The sequence below is a fragment of the Dipteris shenzhenensis genome, chromosome 17 (genome assembly GCF_047967505.1).
Source record: "Dipteris shenzhenensis isolate YYH24624 ecotype China chromosome 17, Dip_SZ_1.0, whole genome shotgun sequence".
Lineage (NCBI taxonomy): Eukaryota > Viridiplantae > Streptophyta > Polypodiopsida > Gleicheniales > Dipteridaceae > Dipteris > Dipteris shenzhenensis.
The window spans coordinates 41,869,017-41,884,421 of NC_141612.1; the positions used below are offsets into that span (position 1 = coordinate 41,869,017).

The following is a 15,405-nucleotide window of genomic DNA, read 5'->3' on the forward strand; positions in this document are numbered from 1 at the left end:
TGCACAAAGAAGATTCACATTCCTATTGTACCCTGACCCCATCCTAAGAAGAATAACGTCTACCCTTGAAAGGGTTGGAACAATTAATCCTACAAGAAAACCTCTGTATATGGCTCATTAACCAATGAATAACCTTTTGCTTAATCAATTAATGCTCTTTTTTACTTCTGCAATCATTCTACACCCCCCCAGTCCACCCCCTGGCAACCTTTTCTAGAGAGAGAGAGAGAGAGAGAGAGTATTTGTTTGAACTGTGCACGTGCCTGTTTGTGTGCACATGCGCGTGTGTGCAGCATTTTTCCATTCTCCCTTGAGCTAGATCCTATTGTTGTACCACTTCAAATATGATGTAGCATGATATTTGACCTGGGAATGAACAATCCCTACTTTAATTTTGAGCTAATTTGGTTATTGTACCTATTGGAGGTGACCATTCTCATAATATTCCCATTCGACTATGGGCTTGGATTCATTTCTATTATGAGCCATAGTACTTTCGATAGCAGAAAGAGATTATTACTACACAAATATTAAGAAAAGAAAAGTAAGAGTCTTAATAAAAAATCAGTGTGTGTTAAAAATGATGCAACAAGTGCTATTTGATACCTCAAGAGATTCTCCCATCAATAATAAGATGTGGTACTAGCTTCCACACTAGATCAATAGGGATTGGCAGCTGTTTGCCTGCATGTGTGTTAAAAATGATGCGACAAGTGCTATTTGATACCTCAAGAGATTCTCCCATCAATAATAAGATGTGGTACTAGCTTCCACACTAGATCAATAGGGATTGCAAAGTTTACACCAGAAGACCTCCCAGAGCCTGTAAAGATCGCAGATACATCATTGATCAGCAACCCCCCGTATGAGGTTTGGTTGCAGTTATTGTGAACCCCACTTGCATCTAATAATAAAATAACAAAACAGGACAAAATACCTTGGCGAGTAAAGGTTGCTGTGTTTACTCCAATTACATGACCAAACGAGTCAAGTAGGGGACCCCCAGAATTGCCTTAACACAGCATCAGCATTCAAGGATTCAAGAGACTTTCAAGCACAACATCAAGTGCACTACCATCAGCAGCCAGCTAAACAACTAAGTGTTTTCATCATTAAAGTAAGCATCATGGCACCTGCATTTATGGAAGCATCAGTCTGAATGGCTCCAGCAATGGGTTTTCCAGCTGGTGATGGAATCTCTCTTCCCAGTCCACTGACCACCTGCAGAGTGAAAAACAGGGTCAATGACAGACCAAGGGAAAGCATTAAAATGACCCTTTACATTTGCATCAATGCGATGTAGGCATTTGTGATTTCTTACCCCAGTTGTCAAAGTATGCTCATATCCGTAAGGATTCCCAATGGCATAACAACTCTGCCCCACCTTGAGGGTCTTGGACGTACCCAAACGGACTGGTTGCAGTAGATCATCTGGGACATCAATCTCAAATCCATGGATGATCTTTTCATCAGAATCTCTGCAAATGTGAATGAGGATAAAAGAGTTGAAATGATGAGGGAAGGTCGCTCATTTTGCTTCAGTATAGAAGTTTCCCATTTGGTACCTTTAATACAGCCAAATCATGTGCTGCATCAATTCCAATAAGCCGTGCTACTTGCACAACCACCTTGCCAGTTGGATCCAAAAGTGATACCTATACAAAATTCAAATCCCAGGAAAAGGTAAGGAGAAAAGGACCTTTATAAGCTCACAAACCTTCAAGGAGAAATATATCTGCTATAAGTCGGTGTATACACAAATCTAATTCCCTAACAAGGGCATAAAAAATATTAAACGTTGCCTCATCCTAAGGCAGACAATCTGTCAAAGAAACTATTGTGCCATGTTCACAAGTCGTGAAAACAAGTTAGCACATATGAAGTCTGCTCCATAAGCAAGCTGAAGGCAGGCTATGTGATGTCTGCTTTCATCACCGAAAGAAAATATACTCGCTTTAGTTGACTTCAGACTTAAGAACTTGTGAAACTGCATTATGCAGCATTAACAAATGTTTCAGTAATTTCAAATTGAGTGGGTAGCCAAGAGAATCCACAACTTGCAAGAGTCCTCAGATCCTGCTCCTTCTGCTGGCATTTGACTCAGGCCCAGGAGGGTGCATATCAAGCATAAGCTAGTCTCATCTTGATTGTACCCTGCTTGTCCATTCTCCCACCCCCGTCCCCTCTCTTGCTTGTGTTTTCTCACTTTTGCATTTTACCAAGGGGGCCTTTTGCCCCTCAAGGCTGCCCTTCTTCGGAAGGCCTACACCATTGGTCCTGCAATTCTAAGGTTCCATCATCCTTCCAACCCTGGATCATGGGGCGTCTGAATTGTCAACGGAACTTGCCTCTTAATAACTGCAAACTGATCAGTCTCCAGCTGCCATGGCTACAATGGCTTGTGAGGGCTCATATGCATTTTCCTCTGATCTTTCCCTCAAGAGCCCCAGGATGGCCTATCCCCAGTTTTCCTCAGATGGAAGGATACATCTCCAATTTATTAGGGGTCCTTAGTGATACACGTGCACTTTAGATGATACCTGCCTAGTGGAATAAGCGTTAAGCTTCTTGCAGTTTTTGAAAGTTCTGGATTGATGCTTAACTTGTTGACAGCATTCCATGCTTAGAGCCAGACATTGGCATGCTTACAGGGAATCACCGAGCTTGTTACATCAGACGTTTGTGGTTTTTAATCTGTTCCCAGAGTGAAACCATGCACCAGGTGGGTTGCCCTTGTTACCTAGGATCATTTAGAACCAATTCCGCCCGACTAAAGGCTCCACTGAGCAAGGCCTAAAGAAGCTGGCCAAAAAAGAGAAGCATTTCACAAGGCTCGAATAAAATACGCTCAGTACAACCCAAAATCACAAGCTATCTGGGGGCTCAGTGCTAAGTCAACAAAAGATCTGTTGACTTCGGACTGGTCACCTGAGGATTCTTAGATATGTTCTGCCCTGCAGGCCACCCATGAGTCCACATGCTGAGTCCTCCCTCTTTTCGAAGAGCCTCGCTGTACGCTTCTCTAGCTCGAGGAAGTAAAAATGAAGCACCGAAACTGGGTGTGCATTGGAAAAGCAGCAACACAAGCAAAATGTCAACTCAAGGCAAAAAGATTAAACCATAGTGAAAGTATTGTTATGTGGTACTCAAGTATATTGATTGATTGCAGATGACAAAAAAAAAAAGATCGATTAATGTCCTTGGAAATGCCTGTGCCCACTGAACAGCCAAAATGTCAGACTGTCATGCCTGTCAAACACAACAGACAGACAGAAGCTCTTATTTTGGTAGGTTCTACGCATAACAAGCTGCTTTACATTGCTGGTCACTCTAGAACATGGTGCATAACAACATGAATTTTACAGTGCACTGCCCATCCTTTGCGATAGTTACGTTCTCAGAATGGTACCAAAAAGAGTTGCTCTGTAGACAGAACGGCCTTTTACACATCTATGTTCCCAACTTGTCTATACACCAACCTTACAGTAACAGTACTTCCTTATAGATATGAATTCGAGAATGTTCATTCATTTGTTCACCATGCTAGGAGGGAATGCAGACATGCAGGGATCATAGATGATATGGTTAAAGGAGACTTTCTTGCAAAAGGACTCACAAGTTTTGCAGCTCTTTGGCTCGGCACTTTTTGCCAGATGATGTGCAGGATAGTTGGAAGGTTTTCCATGGATGAAAGGAGATAGGAAGCTTTTGGAAAAGCGTAAGGATATCAGACAACATTACAGGAGTTGATAGCTGACTTTCAGTTGAGATATGAAGATGCTTCGTTTGACTATAACCTCTTTGGATATTGTGCATGATTGGCTTCAATACAAATGCTATATGGACGCTTTGTTGCTGAAGTGGAAAATTAGGATTCTTGAGCATGGTTGCCTGACATATGCAAAGGCTGAACACTATACACTTCGACGAGATCTAGGTCTACACAAAGAAAGAAGCAATATGAGAAGCATGAGGCGGCGGCACATGTGATAGCTGGCACTAGAGAAAGTTGGTTAATTTGCTCACGGATGTAGAATGTTGAAGAGAGCACAGTCACTGAGGAGGATAGCACAGAATCATCCACTTGCACAGTACCTGTAGATAGGCAAAGTATAGACAACATTTTTGGAAGCAATTGTTCGGATGCGCTTTGAGTTTGTGGAAGCCTTTGATGGTTTAAATGGCTTGTGGGATGAAGAGGATGGTGACAGCATTGATGAGTCCTTGGGTCAATGTTCTGCCGCATAAGAGAGGCCTGGAGAGCCTACAGACTGAATGCAGGTGAGGTTGCCTTTTGAGATGGATAGCCGTGATGCAGCATCACAAGATTCCTCCATGTTCACAAGTCATGGATCATGTCAGGTAAATTCAATAGGGGTTGATTGTATGCATTCTAGTCTTACAAAGGTATATATCTATATGGTTGAATATCTGCAAGATGACGGTGACAAAGTGATTGATGTGATCTTGAATCCCTTTTGAATGACGCTTTAGAGGACATGATCGCTTTGAGTCCCCATAGTGAAAATCTTATACAAGGTTCTCCCTCAAGGGGGTTAAGTGTTCTTGCAAAAGAATACATGGATCATGAGCTGAATTGCATGCATTGGATGATACGTTGGCATTTATTTCCTTGAAGAAGAATGCGAACCTTTGTATGAGGTTGTGCAAGATGGTTACAAAAGTATCATTGATGCTGAGTTAGATGCTATACTCGATGATGCAGTGATGGATTTTGCATTGTGGTTGTCAATGCCAAGAACATATATGTCTTTCATGAAAGTCAAGGAGGTGGTCTCGATCCTGGTGTGGTATATTGGACCTAAATGCAAGTGTATGTGCAGGTAAGAAGATAAGCCAAAGGTTGATGAAGAGCTGAATGCTATTCTAGATGATGCTTTGCATGGTTTTGTGAGCCCTTTTCCTGGCTCTTTTAGGCCATGCGAGAAGCGTGATGAGCACGTAGATGTTGCAACTTGGATGATATGCATGAGAAATGACAATAATTGATCCAAAGCACGTGGATGTAACCATGAGGAAATCCATAGCATGCATAAGCAAGTGGCACAGTATACAAGCTTCTACATTGATTCGAGAGGACAGGAGAATGAATTGAAGCTTTTTCAATTCGTACAGCTATCGCAGTTGGTGGGAATATGTAATGTGAAAAATTAGTAAATGGCCATAGTGTGTTTTAGTGGCACTAGTGCAGAAGGCCGCACTGGGTTTTTTTGGTAACCCACCTCCACTATGGAGTCTAAAGGGAGGTGGTAGTTCACAGGGGCTTCTAGAGTTGACTCGTTCCACACCAATCGGGTCATTGGAGCCCACGTTGTGTAGTTGAATGCGTGTTGAGTAGTCATGTTCTCATCCAGGGGTAGAATGGCTAGGTTGTTGGAGGGTTAAGGTGTAGTGTATATTAAAAAGGAAGGGTCTAGTAGATAGAAGAGGAAGGGAGATCGATGCGGGAAGATGGGGTGCATAGTTTTTGGGAGCAATGGAAACGGGGCTTACTCTTCGATTTTGCACTCTCTTCCTTCTTCAACCTAACAGAATTCTGGAAAATAAAATTCATGTTCATACCACATTATACAGAGATTGATCATGGCCTGCAAGTACAAGTGGCTAATGGGAAGCACACTATCAGTAGGTACTGCTGTCAAGCCACCAAATACATCTGTAACCAGATTATACCTTCCAAGGAGACTTATTTGCTTTGGATATGGGGTCTATAGACATTGTTCTAGGCTGTGCATGGCTGAGAGCACTTGGTGAGATTATCATGGAGTTCAATCACATGTAAATGAGATTCTTCCATAGATACTTTTGAAGGGCTATGAGGCACCTAAACTGGCTGTCATTTCTTCCAGAAAGTTGGCAGGACCTTAAGAATGTTTGTGCATTCTACGCCCTCCATCTCTCCAAGTCTAATGACACAAAGGAGGCCTTGGTTGAGGACCAAGAGATGAAGGAGCTGTTGCAGCAATATTCAGATGTGTTTTCTGATCCACCCCATCATCTCCCACCTCAAAGAGACACTGACCACTCCATCACTCTTACACCTAGTTCCAAACCAGTCAACAAAGATCCTTACACGTTGTCAAGAGTGGAGAGGGAGGAGGTGGCTAGGCAGGTGGAGGAGCTACTGGATAGAGATCTTATTACTCACAGCAGGTATGCTCGTGGTGCATCTTTGACATTTAATTTGATTACCTTGAAAATCTTTCAGTACAGAAGCAGCTAAAGGTATTAGTTCTCCTTGCACTTTCAAGTGTCTTGCTGTAAAAGTGTGTCTTAGCAGGCTTTGTAAGATTTTAGAATACTTATAAGGAATGATAGCTTCTTAAACCTATTATGGTACAAAGGGAGGATCTTTCTTGTGGAGAACTCCACCTACAGGCTGTTGGTCCTGCAGGAGACACACTTCTCTCCTATGGCTGGACATATTGGACTGTTTAAGACCTGTAAAAGGGAGAGGCAAAGCTTATATGGAAGGGGCTATGGAAGAATGTATACAAGTAAGTTCAAAGCTGCAGGCCCTGCCAACAAAACAGAGAATTGAATCTCAGGCTAGTAGGTTTGCGTCAGCCTCTGCCCATTCCAGAGGGTAAGTGGACCTACATTTCAATGGACTTCATCACTGGTCTACTTGTGACAGCTACAGGCTGGAATAGTATCGTTGTTGTGGTGGATAGGCTCCAAAGGCAGCATATTTTATACCCACCAAGCCACAATATTCAGCCTCCATGGTACCTGCTCAGTTCATGGAAAATGTGTTCAAATTACATGGCCTGCCACAGGAAATAGTAAGTGACAAAGACTCCAAATTCATGGGCCAGTTTTGGCAAGAATTGTTCAAGGCAATGCGGACACTCTTTACCTTAAGCACTGCTGACCACCCACAAACTGATGGCCAGTCAGAAAGGATCAATTGGAGGCTGGAGGAGTAGCTTATGCTTTTTTTTTAAAACACCCAAACCACATGGGACAGATGGCTACACTTGGCTGAGTTTTGTTACAACAATACTAAGCACACCGCCATAGGGATGAGCCCATTTGAGGCCATGTATGGGTACAAAGTACATGTTCCCTCTACTGTTTTAGATGGAGCCATGACTAACCAGCAAGCCATTGATGATTTGACACATATAGCAGCCCTACTTCAGTACTTCAGTAATGCAAGATACAATATGGTTAAAGCCCAATACACATGAAGGCATATGCTGATGAGCATAGGAGGGAGCTTGCTTTTGAAGAAGGCGATTATGTCTTCCTCAGGCTCCATAAGTTGAGATATGCTTCATTGAAAGGGAACACAAATACTAAGCTGGCCCACAGGCCACAGATACTCTGGACCCTACAAGGTGTTGCAGAGAATTGGTGAGGTGGACTATAGGCTGGAGCTGCCCTCTTCGTCCAGGATTCATAATGTGTTCCATGTGTCCATTTTGAAGAAATACTTGGGCCCCTCAGATCAGGTTATGGAGAAGCTGCCTCTCATGGATGAGGAAGGCCATATTCAGTATATTTCTGAGAGAATCATTGGATTCAGAGACCACATCTGCAGAAACAAATCATACATCGAGTACTACATCAAATGGAGATGATTACCAGATGATGAGTTCTCATGGCAGCCCTCTTCCATAGTGAAACAATGTTGGGACCTGTTATGATCATTTTTAGCTATGTGGAACTACTGTTCCACCACCAACTTTACTGCAGTCCAGCATGCACCATGGAGGACTTTGGAGAGCTCTAGCATTTATTACTCACTATTACACATCTGCTATGACCAGATATGAACTCTTTCTTCTCACTATGGCTGTATTCCCTTGTTACAACTCCCTTGCAAATTTGAGGGCAAAGTTTCTTTTGGGTAGGGAGGCCTGTAACAAAGGTGACATTTACTTAGTAATTTTTACCTTAGATATTTTAAGTAGGGGAAGCCTTAAGTTGCCATGTGGCATCCTAGGATGGTTGTCCCATAATCATTGTTGTAAATGTTGCCAGGCCCAAAACTGTAAGAGGAGGGGGTCTTGCTGCTCCATGTATTCATTCTTGATTTGCAATTGAATACACTTTATTTCCAACTAAGCCTCCAAGCTCTTGGCTGTACTGAACTATAAACAACTAGGCCCTACACTTGTGCAGCCCCTCACAAGTTGAAGGATCTACAACTAAATCCAGGTGCTTTGTTGATCTTGCACATGAAATCCTATTGTTACTTGCTGTCCTAAACATCTATCATTTACTGCTGCGTGAAAATAGGGATGATAAACTTGATATTTATGGCAAAGGAATTGACGGGGGCCTGCACAAGTGGTGGAGCATGTGGTTTAATTCGATACAACGCTGGTGTTTGTGTCAGCGAAAAATAAGCTGGATCCCCGCCGACTGCCGATCAATCTGGAATCTGGTGCTATGAATGTTTATGCGGTCATTTTCCTAAACTGAGGAATTAGACCTAAACTAGCAGGCTGTAGGCTAGTCTAGTTACAGTATAAGATGAGATCTCATCTCTTGGCACTCGTCACAAACCATTTCCCAGCTAGGGAACGTGCTGTAGAGTGAGTCGTGGGGAAAGACCTGGTGGCGGCATCTTGGACTACCGAGACCAAAGTGTCTGAGGCTTAGTCTGCATCATCTCCAAAGGGGTTCAGTGGCTCACGGAACGTATGGCTCATACAACGTGTATCTGGATACGGGTCGGAGCCGGTGGATTGTTGGCGTGGTGGTCAATATGCTAAATGCCAGATATGAATGGTCCACGACAAGCGAGAGGGGGAGGGACCGTGAGGTCATGTACATGCATCACAAAAGGAAGCCCATCAGGTAATCCATTGTGCTCGTCCCCCCTCTATCTGGAAAAACAAGTGAGTCCTCTGGATGACAACCATCTGAGAAGGCCGTTATATATGATCACGTCATCCACTGCTCCCATCTCCAGTAGGTGTCTGCCATACCCTATGACCCGCGTATCCTCTGAATATCTCACTATTCTGAGCTTTGCTAGATCAATCTCTGGTACTCTGAGAGGGTTAACTCCGAAGTCAAGCAAGCCAATCTGTCTGCTGCCCATCCGTGCAATGAAGTCACCTAGTAGGAGAATCTGCCCCTCTGTGGTGACCTCATGTATATATGATGAAGTATCTAGAGAAAAGTAGCACACTGCAATGAAAAACGCAAGTGCATCAAGTCGTTGGATCCGAATCCAAATGTGTCGTGCAAGCTCCTCTTTACACATACAGAGATGAATGGCCTCAAGTGTGATTTGAAGAGGATAGCTACATCCCCCTAGCCTCGGACTCCACTCTCTCCTCAATGCCTTCCTATAAGCATGCTCCCATGTGTATCATGTTAATATAGGCAATCCTCTCTCTGGACTCTTGTGTGTCTCAGTGTAGAAACAATATCTCTATCAGTGTATGTCTCTGAAAAACCTCCTGGGTCAGACCAAAGAGTGTTATTACAGTTCCACATAGCCATCTTTACTCTATTGTGTATCACCCTCCTATCAGTCTGACACCGTCATGCGCTGCCTACATCACTCTCTTCCCTCTCCTCCCTTTCTACCCTCTCCCGTATAATGACTTTGCCATCTCTACATACAGCCCATTTCCCTTCCTATCTTGCTGCCATAATCGAACCATCCCCTCTCTGCGATGTTCTTGTTGTAAAAGCATGAGATCATCATCTAGATATGTCCTTGTTCCCATCGCTACCCTCATGCTCATAATAAAAGTGGACCTATTTGCTACTATCCAGAATCTCACAATCATAGGTCTCGTTGGTGCGTCAGCCTTGCCTACCTTCAAAGGTGAGGTTGATGCCCATCTTGGTGATCAATGCCTTGGCATCTGCCATTGTAGTGTCGCCCACTGGTAGTTCAGTAGGCCTTTGACAAGGACATCCAATGCTTTATGATTTTTTCTTTTCTCCTCAGCAGAATAAAGTGGACAACCGGTTACCCGCGGGTCTCTTGCAGCCATTACCTATTCCAGAAGGCAAATGGACTCACATTGCTATGGATTTCATCACAAGGTTGCCTTCCACAGAGAGCGGGAATGGGATAGCATTTTTGTGGTGGTTGACAGAATGACAAAGCAGGCCCATTTCATACCCACTAAGACCCGTTATTCAGCATCACAGGTTGCTTGGCAATTCATCGAGCATGTTCTTAAGCATCATGGCTTCCCTCGGGAGATTGTCAACGACAGTAGATGCAAAATTTATGGGTCACTTTTGGCAGGAGTTATTTACAGCAGTGGGTACTTCTCTTACACCTAGCACTGCTTACCACCCTGAGACGGATGGATAGTCAGAAAGGGTGAACAAAAGGCTGGAGGAGTATTTGACGCATTTCTGTCATGACACACAGAAGTCTTGGGATAAGTGGTTGGCACTTGCTGAATTTTGTTACAACAGTACAAAGCACATCTCTATTGGCATGAGCCCATTCAAGGCTATGTATGGATGCACAGTGGGTATGCCATCTTTAGTTGCAGACATGGCTGTGAAAAATCAGCAAGCAAGAAATGACTTGGAGAGTATGAAATGACTTAGTTGTAGAAGAAGTATGCGGATGAACACAGGAGGTATGTGCACCTACGCCTCCATAAGAGCCGTTATGCCTCGTTGAAAGGTAACACCAACACGAAGCTTGCTCACAGGTATTACGGTCCCTATAGGATCATCTGCAAAGTTGGCGAGGTGGCATATGAGTTGGAGCTACCCAGGACCTCCAAGATTCATAATGTTTTCAATGTGTCCTTGCTGAAGCCACATGTTGGACAGCATGTCCAAGTCCTTCCTGAGCTACCACCTCTGGATGAGGAGGGCCACATACTCTATGTTCCAGAGCGCATGTACTCCGAAAGAAAGTCTACACCAAGTATCTTATCAAGTGGCAGGGACTCCCCGAGGATGAGAATTCATCCAGAGAGCATTGTCCAGGACATCCCCTATCTCCTACCGGGCTGACTATTATTTGCTGTTTGCTGCACCTATTTAACAGCCCGCATATGAAATTTTGAGGGGAAAATTCTATGGGAAGGGATGGCTGTAATGAAGGGGAAAAAGAGGCCAAGTTAGAGGCCCTTTAGGTGGAAAATGTGGAGGGACTATATAAGTCTCCATCCACCCCCTACTATGTACCGTTTTTATGTGACTTCTAATCCTATCTACTCCCCCTTTCTCCTTCCTGCCTACGCTCACACTCTCTCTCTCCTCCCTCTCTCTCTCTCTATCCCCTCATCCTTCTCTCTCTTCCTCTCTCCTTCCCCTTCTCTCCTCTCCTCCCTTCCTCCTGCTATTTTCTCCCCATCTCCAAATCTGCCCCTCCCCCTTTCTCCATCCACCCCCTACTATGTACCTTTTTGATGTGACATCTAATCCTATCTACTCCCCCTTCCTCCTTCCTGCCTACGCTCACACTCTCTCTCTCCTCCCTCTCTCTATCTCTCTATCCCCTCATCCTTCTCTCCTTCCCCTTCTCTTCTCTTCTCCTCCCTTCCTTCTGCTATTCTCTCCCCATCTCCAAACCTGCCCTTCCCCCTTCTCTACAAGAATTATCATGAACAGCCAATGCAGACAATTGGTTTAAAAAATGGCTGGCAGAGAGATGATCAAACAGGCCCTATACTTCTCACAAAGGGACAAAATTGAAATGTGATTTGCCACTATCCCAGTCGCACAACATAATTCCATGTACCAATCGGTCTGTGTGAGGATCTTTCCCCACAACCCTCATCAAAAGTATCCCATCAGACAAGCTATCAAGGAAGGATCCAAGGCAACTATCTCAAGCTGAGAGAAAAGAGACAGGCACCCTTGAGACAATATTCCTAGCTTTTGAAGATCTCCCCATGACAGCCTCCTTCACAAGAACATAGAACTTGTGCATTATGTAGCTTCCTGCATAAGGATAGGGTTAAGAGTGCTTATGCCCTGCCTATGTTCTCTGCCAAGATACATTCACATATAAATGTACTCTTGGTTAATAGTGCAGCCAAAAGTCAGTCTCGAAACACCTTTACTACATCCACAGACCCTGCCACACATTTTACAGTGGGTGTGTAAGTATTCACATGTTTTATCACTAAAGATCAAGGATTTGTGTGGCATTTGCTCACATATCGTAAAATAAAATAAAATATTAGCAAATACATTTGCTTCAAACAAGCTATAGTTGGTTAGATGACCATCTTATCATTATTAGCATTGCCCTTATGGCAATAGTAATGGAAACATTTGAGTTTTGTTAAAGTGCTCAGGGATTTGAGTTCTCCTCCCACATGCTTATTTTTAGTTGATTACTTTTTGTGTTGCATTGCTGCTTTTCAGTGCACACTTTATGCACATTTTTCAGTGTAGCCTTTCGAGCATTGGTGTTTTTTTGCTTAAGCCTCTCTAGGTTACTAGTAACCAATGAAGTGTAAATACACCAACCTGTGATTGTTGTCTGCCAGAAGTATCCCGTGCCAGTTTCTCCACAACATGATAGTTCGTCACCTTCCCAATTCCAACATAGTACAGATAAATAAGAAAGTCTTAATCGTAGGATTTGATCTGTGACAACCAGTGAGTGTTCTATTTGTTATATTCACCTAGTGGAGTAGTTAAGCGTGAGGTTTACATGAGCTGAGGTTCTCAAACGGTGTACAAAGACAGGGCAGCAAGTGAAGACTCCATCCATAGACACAAACTACTGAATGCAGATGTGTGTAGTCTATACCTAATCTCACAGAATCAGATATTTAAACTAGCTACAAAGAGGGAATTGCGAGAATTATCAAACAACATTAGGTTGATGGTGGGTGCCAATGAGTAAATAATAGAGCATAGAAAAATGGAGCACTTACAACGTGACCAAATTTATCCCAAATAAACCCTGATCCTGTTCCTTCCACATTTGCATCCTCATTTTGGGAGGGTTCATCCAAGGATTTTCCATCAGCAACCTCCACAGCCTTGATGCAGACCACAGACCTTGTTGTTTCCTGATATGCATGCCAAATTGCCAATCAAGCCGTTGAATCATCAACATGGACCCCTCTAAGATAGATGTGTTTAAAAATCTCAGTGGGTCTAAGGAATTAGTAAGCCATGATAGATGCAAAACACACAGAATAAATTGGACATCTGTCAAGTCTTGCTTGCAATGGCAAAGAGCACTAAGCAAAGCTATACATATGTTAATCTAGTATTGTGAACCTTTTTTAACCATGCTGCACACCCATGTAACCTGGAAATCTGTACAGGAAGCACCAGCTGGGTAGCCATGGACAGCCTTATTCTTGCTCCAAAACTGAGGGCCAGACCTATCTTCTACCAAGTGGCCTCTTATAGGCTCTTAGTGGCTGCTAGAAAACCTCCAGCTAAGTGCTCTGTCTGCTTGGCTGAATGCTTCAAGTCCTGTAGCTATGTGTAGAAGTCACATATTATTATGATCGGCATCTATTTTCTGCTGTCCAACAGGTTTTGAACCTCACAGCCATGGCATTGGCATATGTGAACCTTTCTTTAGAGGAAGATGGTAGACACCATGCCAATTGCCAATTCATCCTAGTTCCTGCTATTATTTTTGCATTCTTGTCCTGATTTCGGGCTCTTAGCCACTATTCGATGAAGAATACATACGTTATTATACTTTAACCTGGTGGCCTTTGGGCCTAGAGTTTCCAACAAGTTACAGGCTAATAGTTGCAAGAAACTATATTGCCCTTCCTGGCATTCTGTTGATGCCTTCCAGAGAGCTATGCCTCTAGATGTTTGTGTCCTAAATGCCCTTCAGTAGGATAAATTTCAGAGGGTTTGGCTCGACATGGAGGGTAGACCAAGCCATAGCATAGACAGGCATGCTGTATGGATGTTTTTCTGACAGGCACAATGCCCTGCTAGTACGTCTCAGAGGCCTCTGTGAGAGCTTGCTAGGCTAGCTTCAAATGCCAAGACCTATCTGCTGAGATCAGAGCAGCGATAACCTGCACTGAATATTTGGCTTTCAGCAGTGCGAATGAACATGACCCGCCCTTAGAGGGGAGTTCTAGTTTAGTTCTGGTATAGGGATTCGTGATTGACATCAGCTATCAACTTTATCAGGCTGCAAACACCACCCTTCGTGTCTCTTAGCATGACTTGATCACTCAAGCTACCTTTTTGGCGCTGCCTTTGGACTCAATGTCTACGTTGGATTTCACAAGTAACCCAATGCTATTTGTTTGGTGGATCATTCTCGACAGAGTCATCGCTATCCTCAGGATTCAGGAACCATCAGCCACTTTGGGCCTATACAGAGGCCCATTCAACATATGAATGCCTTAACATTTAATATGGCAGTTACTGCATGGTTGTCACAGGCAACGGTGGCTTATAGTTTCAGGGTCATTTGGCCTTTTTGGCATGGGTGGTGTCCATTGGTTTTGTCGTCCTGCTCCAGAGGTACGCTTTTTGCAGGTTGGGCCACATTGGGAGATGATTAATAGTTTTGAAGCGTGGCATACTGCAAGATCGGGGTGCCTCCATGTCCTATGAGGATCCCTTACTTCCATTGAAGACATTCCGGTGTTCTCAATTCATTCTCTGAGAGATTTTTGGGATTGCAGATGTTGCAAGTACCTATGCCTTCTTTCCTTTCTGTGCGCACCTGGCATTATGACTCCTTTTCTCGATTCGATCATGTGACATATGCCATTGCTCTGGTCTTTGTTTTCCCTGTTGCTTAATATTGTTGAGACGATATTCGAGCTTGAGGTTTGTCAACTTCCTGGTTTTCTAAACTTCTGACAAAAGTGCTTTCGCGAATCTGTAGCTATTAAGTGCCGTTCTCCCCTAGCATTCCTTTCGCCAAAGATACGTAGAAGCAAAACAACCGCCTTGGTTTTGGTGTCATGCAGCTCACTCGTTGGTTAGCATAAGTTGCAGGATTACCACGAACCGCCCAAAACAGCTCTCGAAGTGTGGAGGAATTGAGGCTGACCTCGAAGAGGTGGACGATGCGTTGCTCCTCCTGGTAGTAATCGTCGACGTAGTCTAAGACGAGGGGCAAAGAAGCCAAGGAGGGGGGGGAGGAAAGCAAGGGGAGGCAAGGAGCTGAGAGGGAGGCGATGAGGGAAGTGCGACGGGGGAATGTTGGAGGAGGAGGAGGGGTGTCTGGATGATGATAAGCCAATGTAAGGCACCCAAAGGACAAGGCCATAGCTCAATTGCATCAACCTTTTGCATTATCATTTTTAATACTTCTTCAACGTCCCCCATCTTCACACTTGCTTATTTCAAAGCGTACACGTGGCCCTCATATGCCATGGCAACGTCTTCCTTCCTTCCTTTAGTTAGGCATGCACCATAGTGGCCTCTCGTTGAGCCACATGGCACACTATAAAAAGCAATCCCAAATCCACATGAGCG

The 15,405-nt window shown here is 43.9% G+C and overlaps 1 protein-coding gene across 1 annotated transcript; it reads right to left on the reverse strand.

Annotated features, from left to right (window-relative positions):
* Positions 1 to 574: 574 nt before the first annotated feature.
* DEG5 (DEGP protease 5) lies at positions 575 to 15,200 on the reverse strand. The gene is made up of 8 exons (XM_087388667.1): positions 14,978 to 15,200; positions 12,861 to 12,998; positions 12,448 to 12,510; positions 1,566 to 1,655; positions 1,322 to 1,444; positions 1,134 to 1,221; positions 938 to 1,012; positions 575 to 823 (listed from the first exon to the last, which is right to left on the reverse strand). Exons 1-8 carry the CDS (start codon positions 15,194 to 15,196, stop codon positions 729 to 731), a joined length of 891 nt encoding a protein of 296 aa, XP_087244793.1. The 5' UTR covers positions 15,197 to 15,200; the 3' UTR covers positions 575 to 728.
* Positions 15,201 to 15,405: the final 205 nt, after the last annotated feature.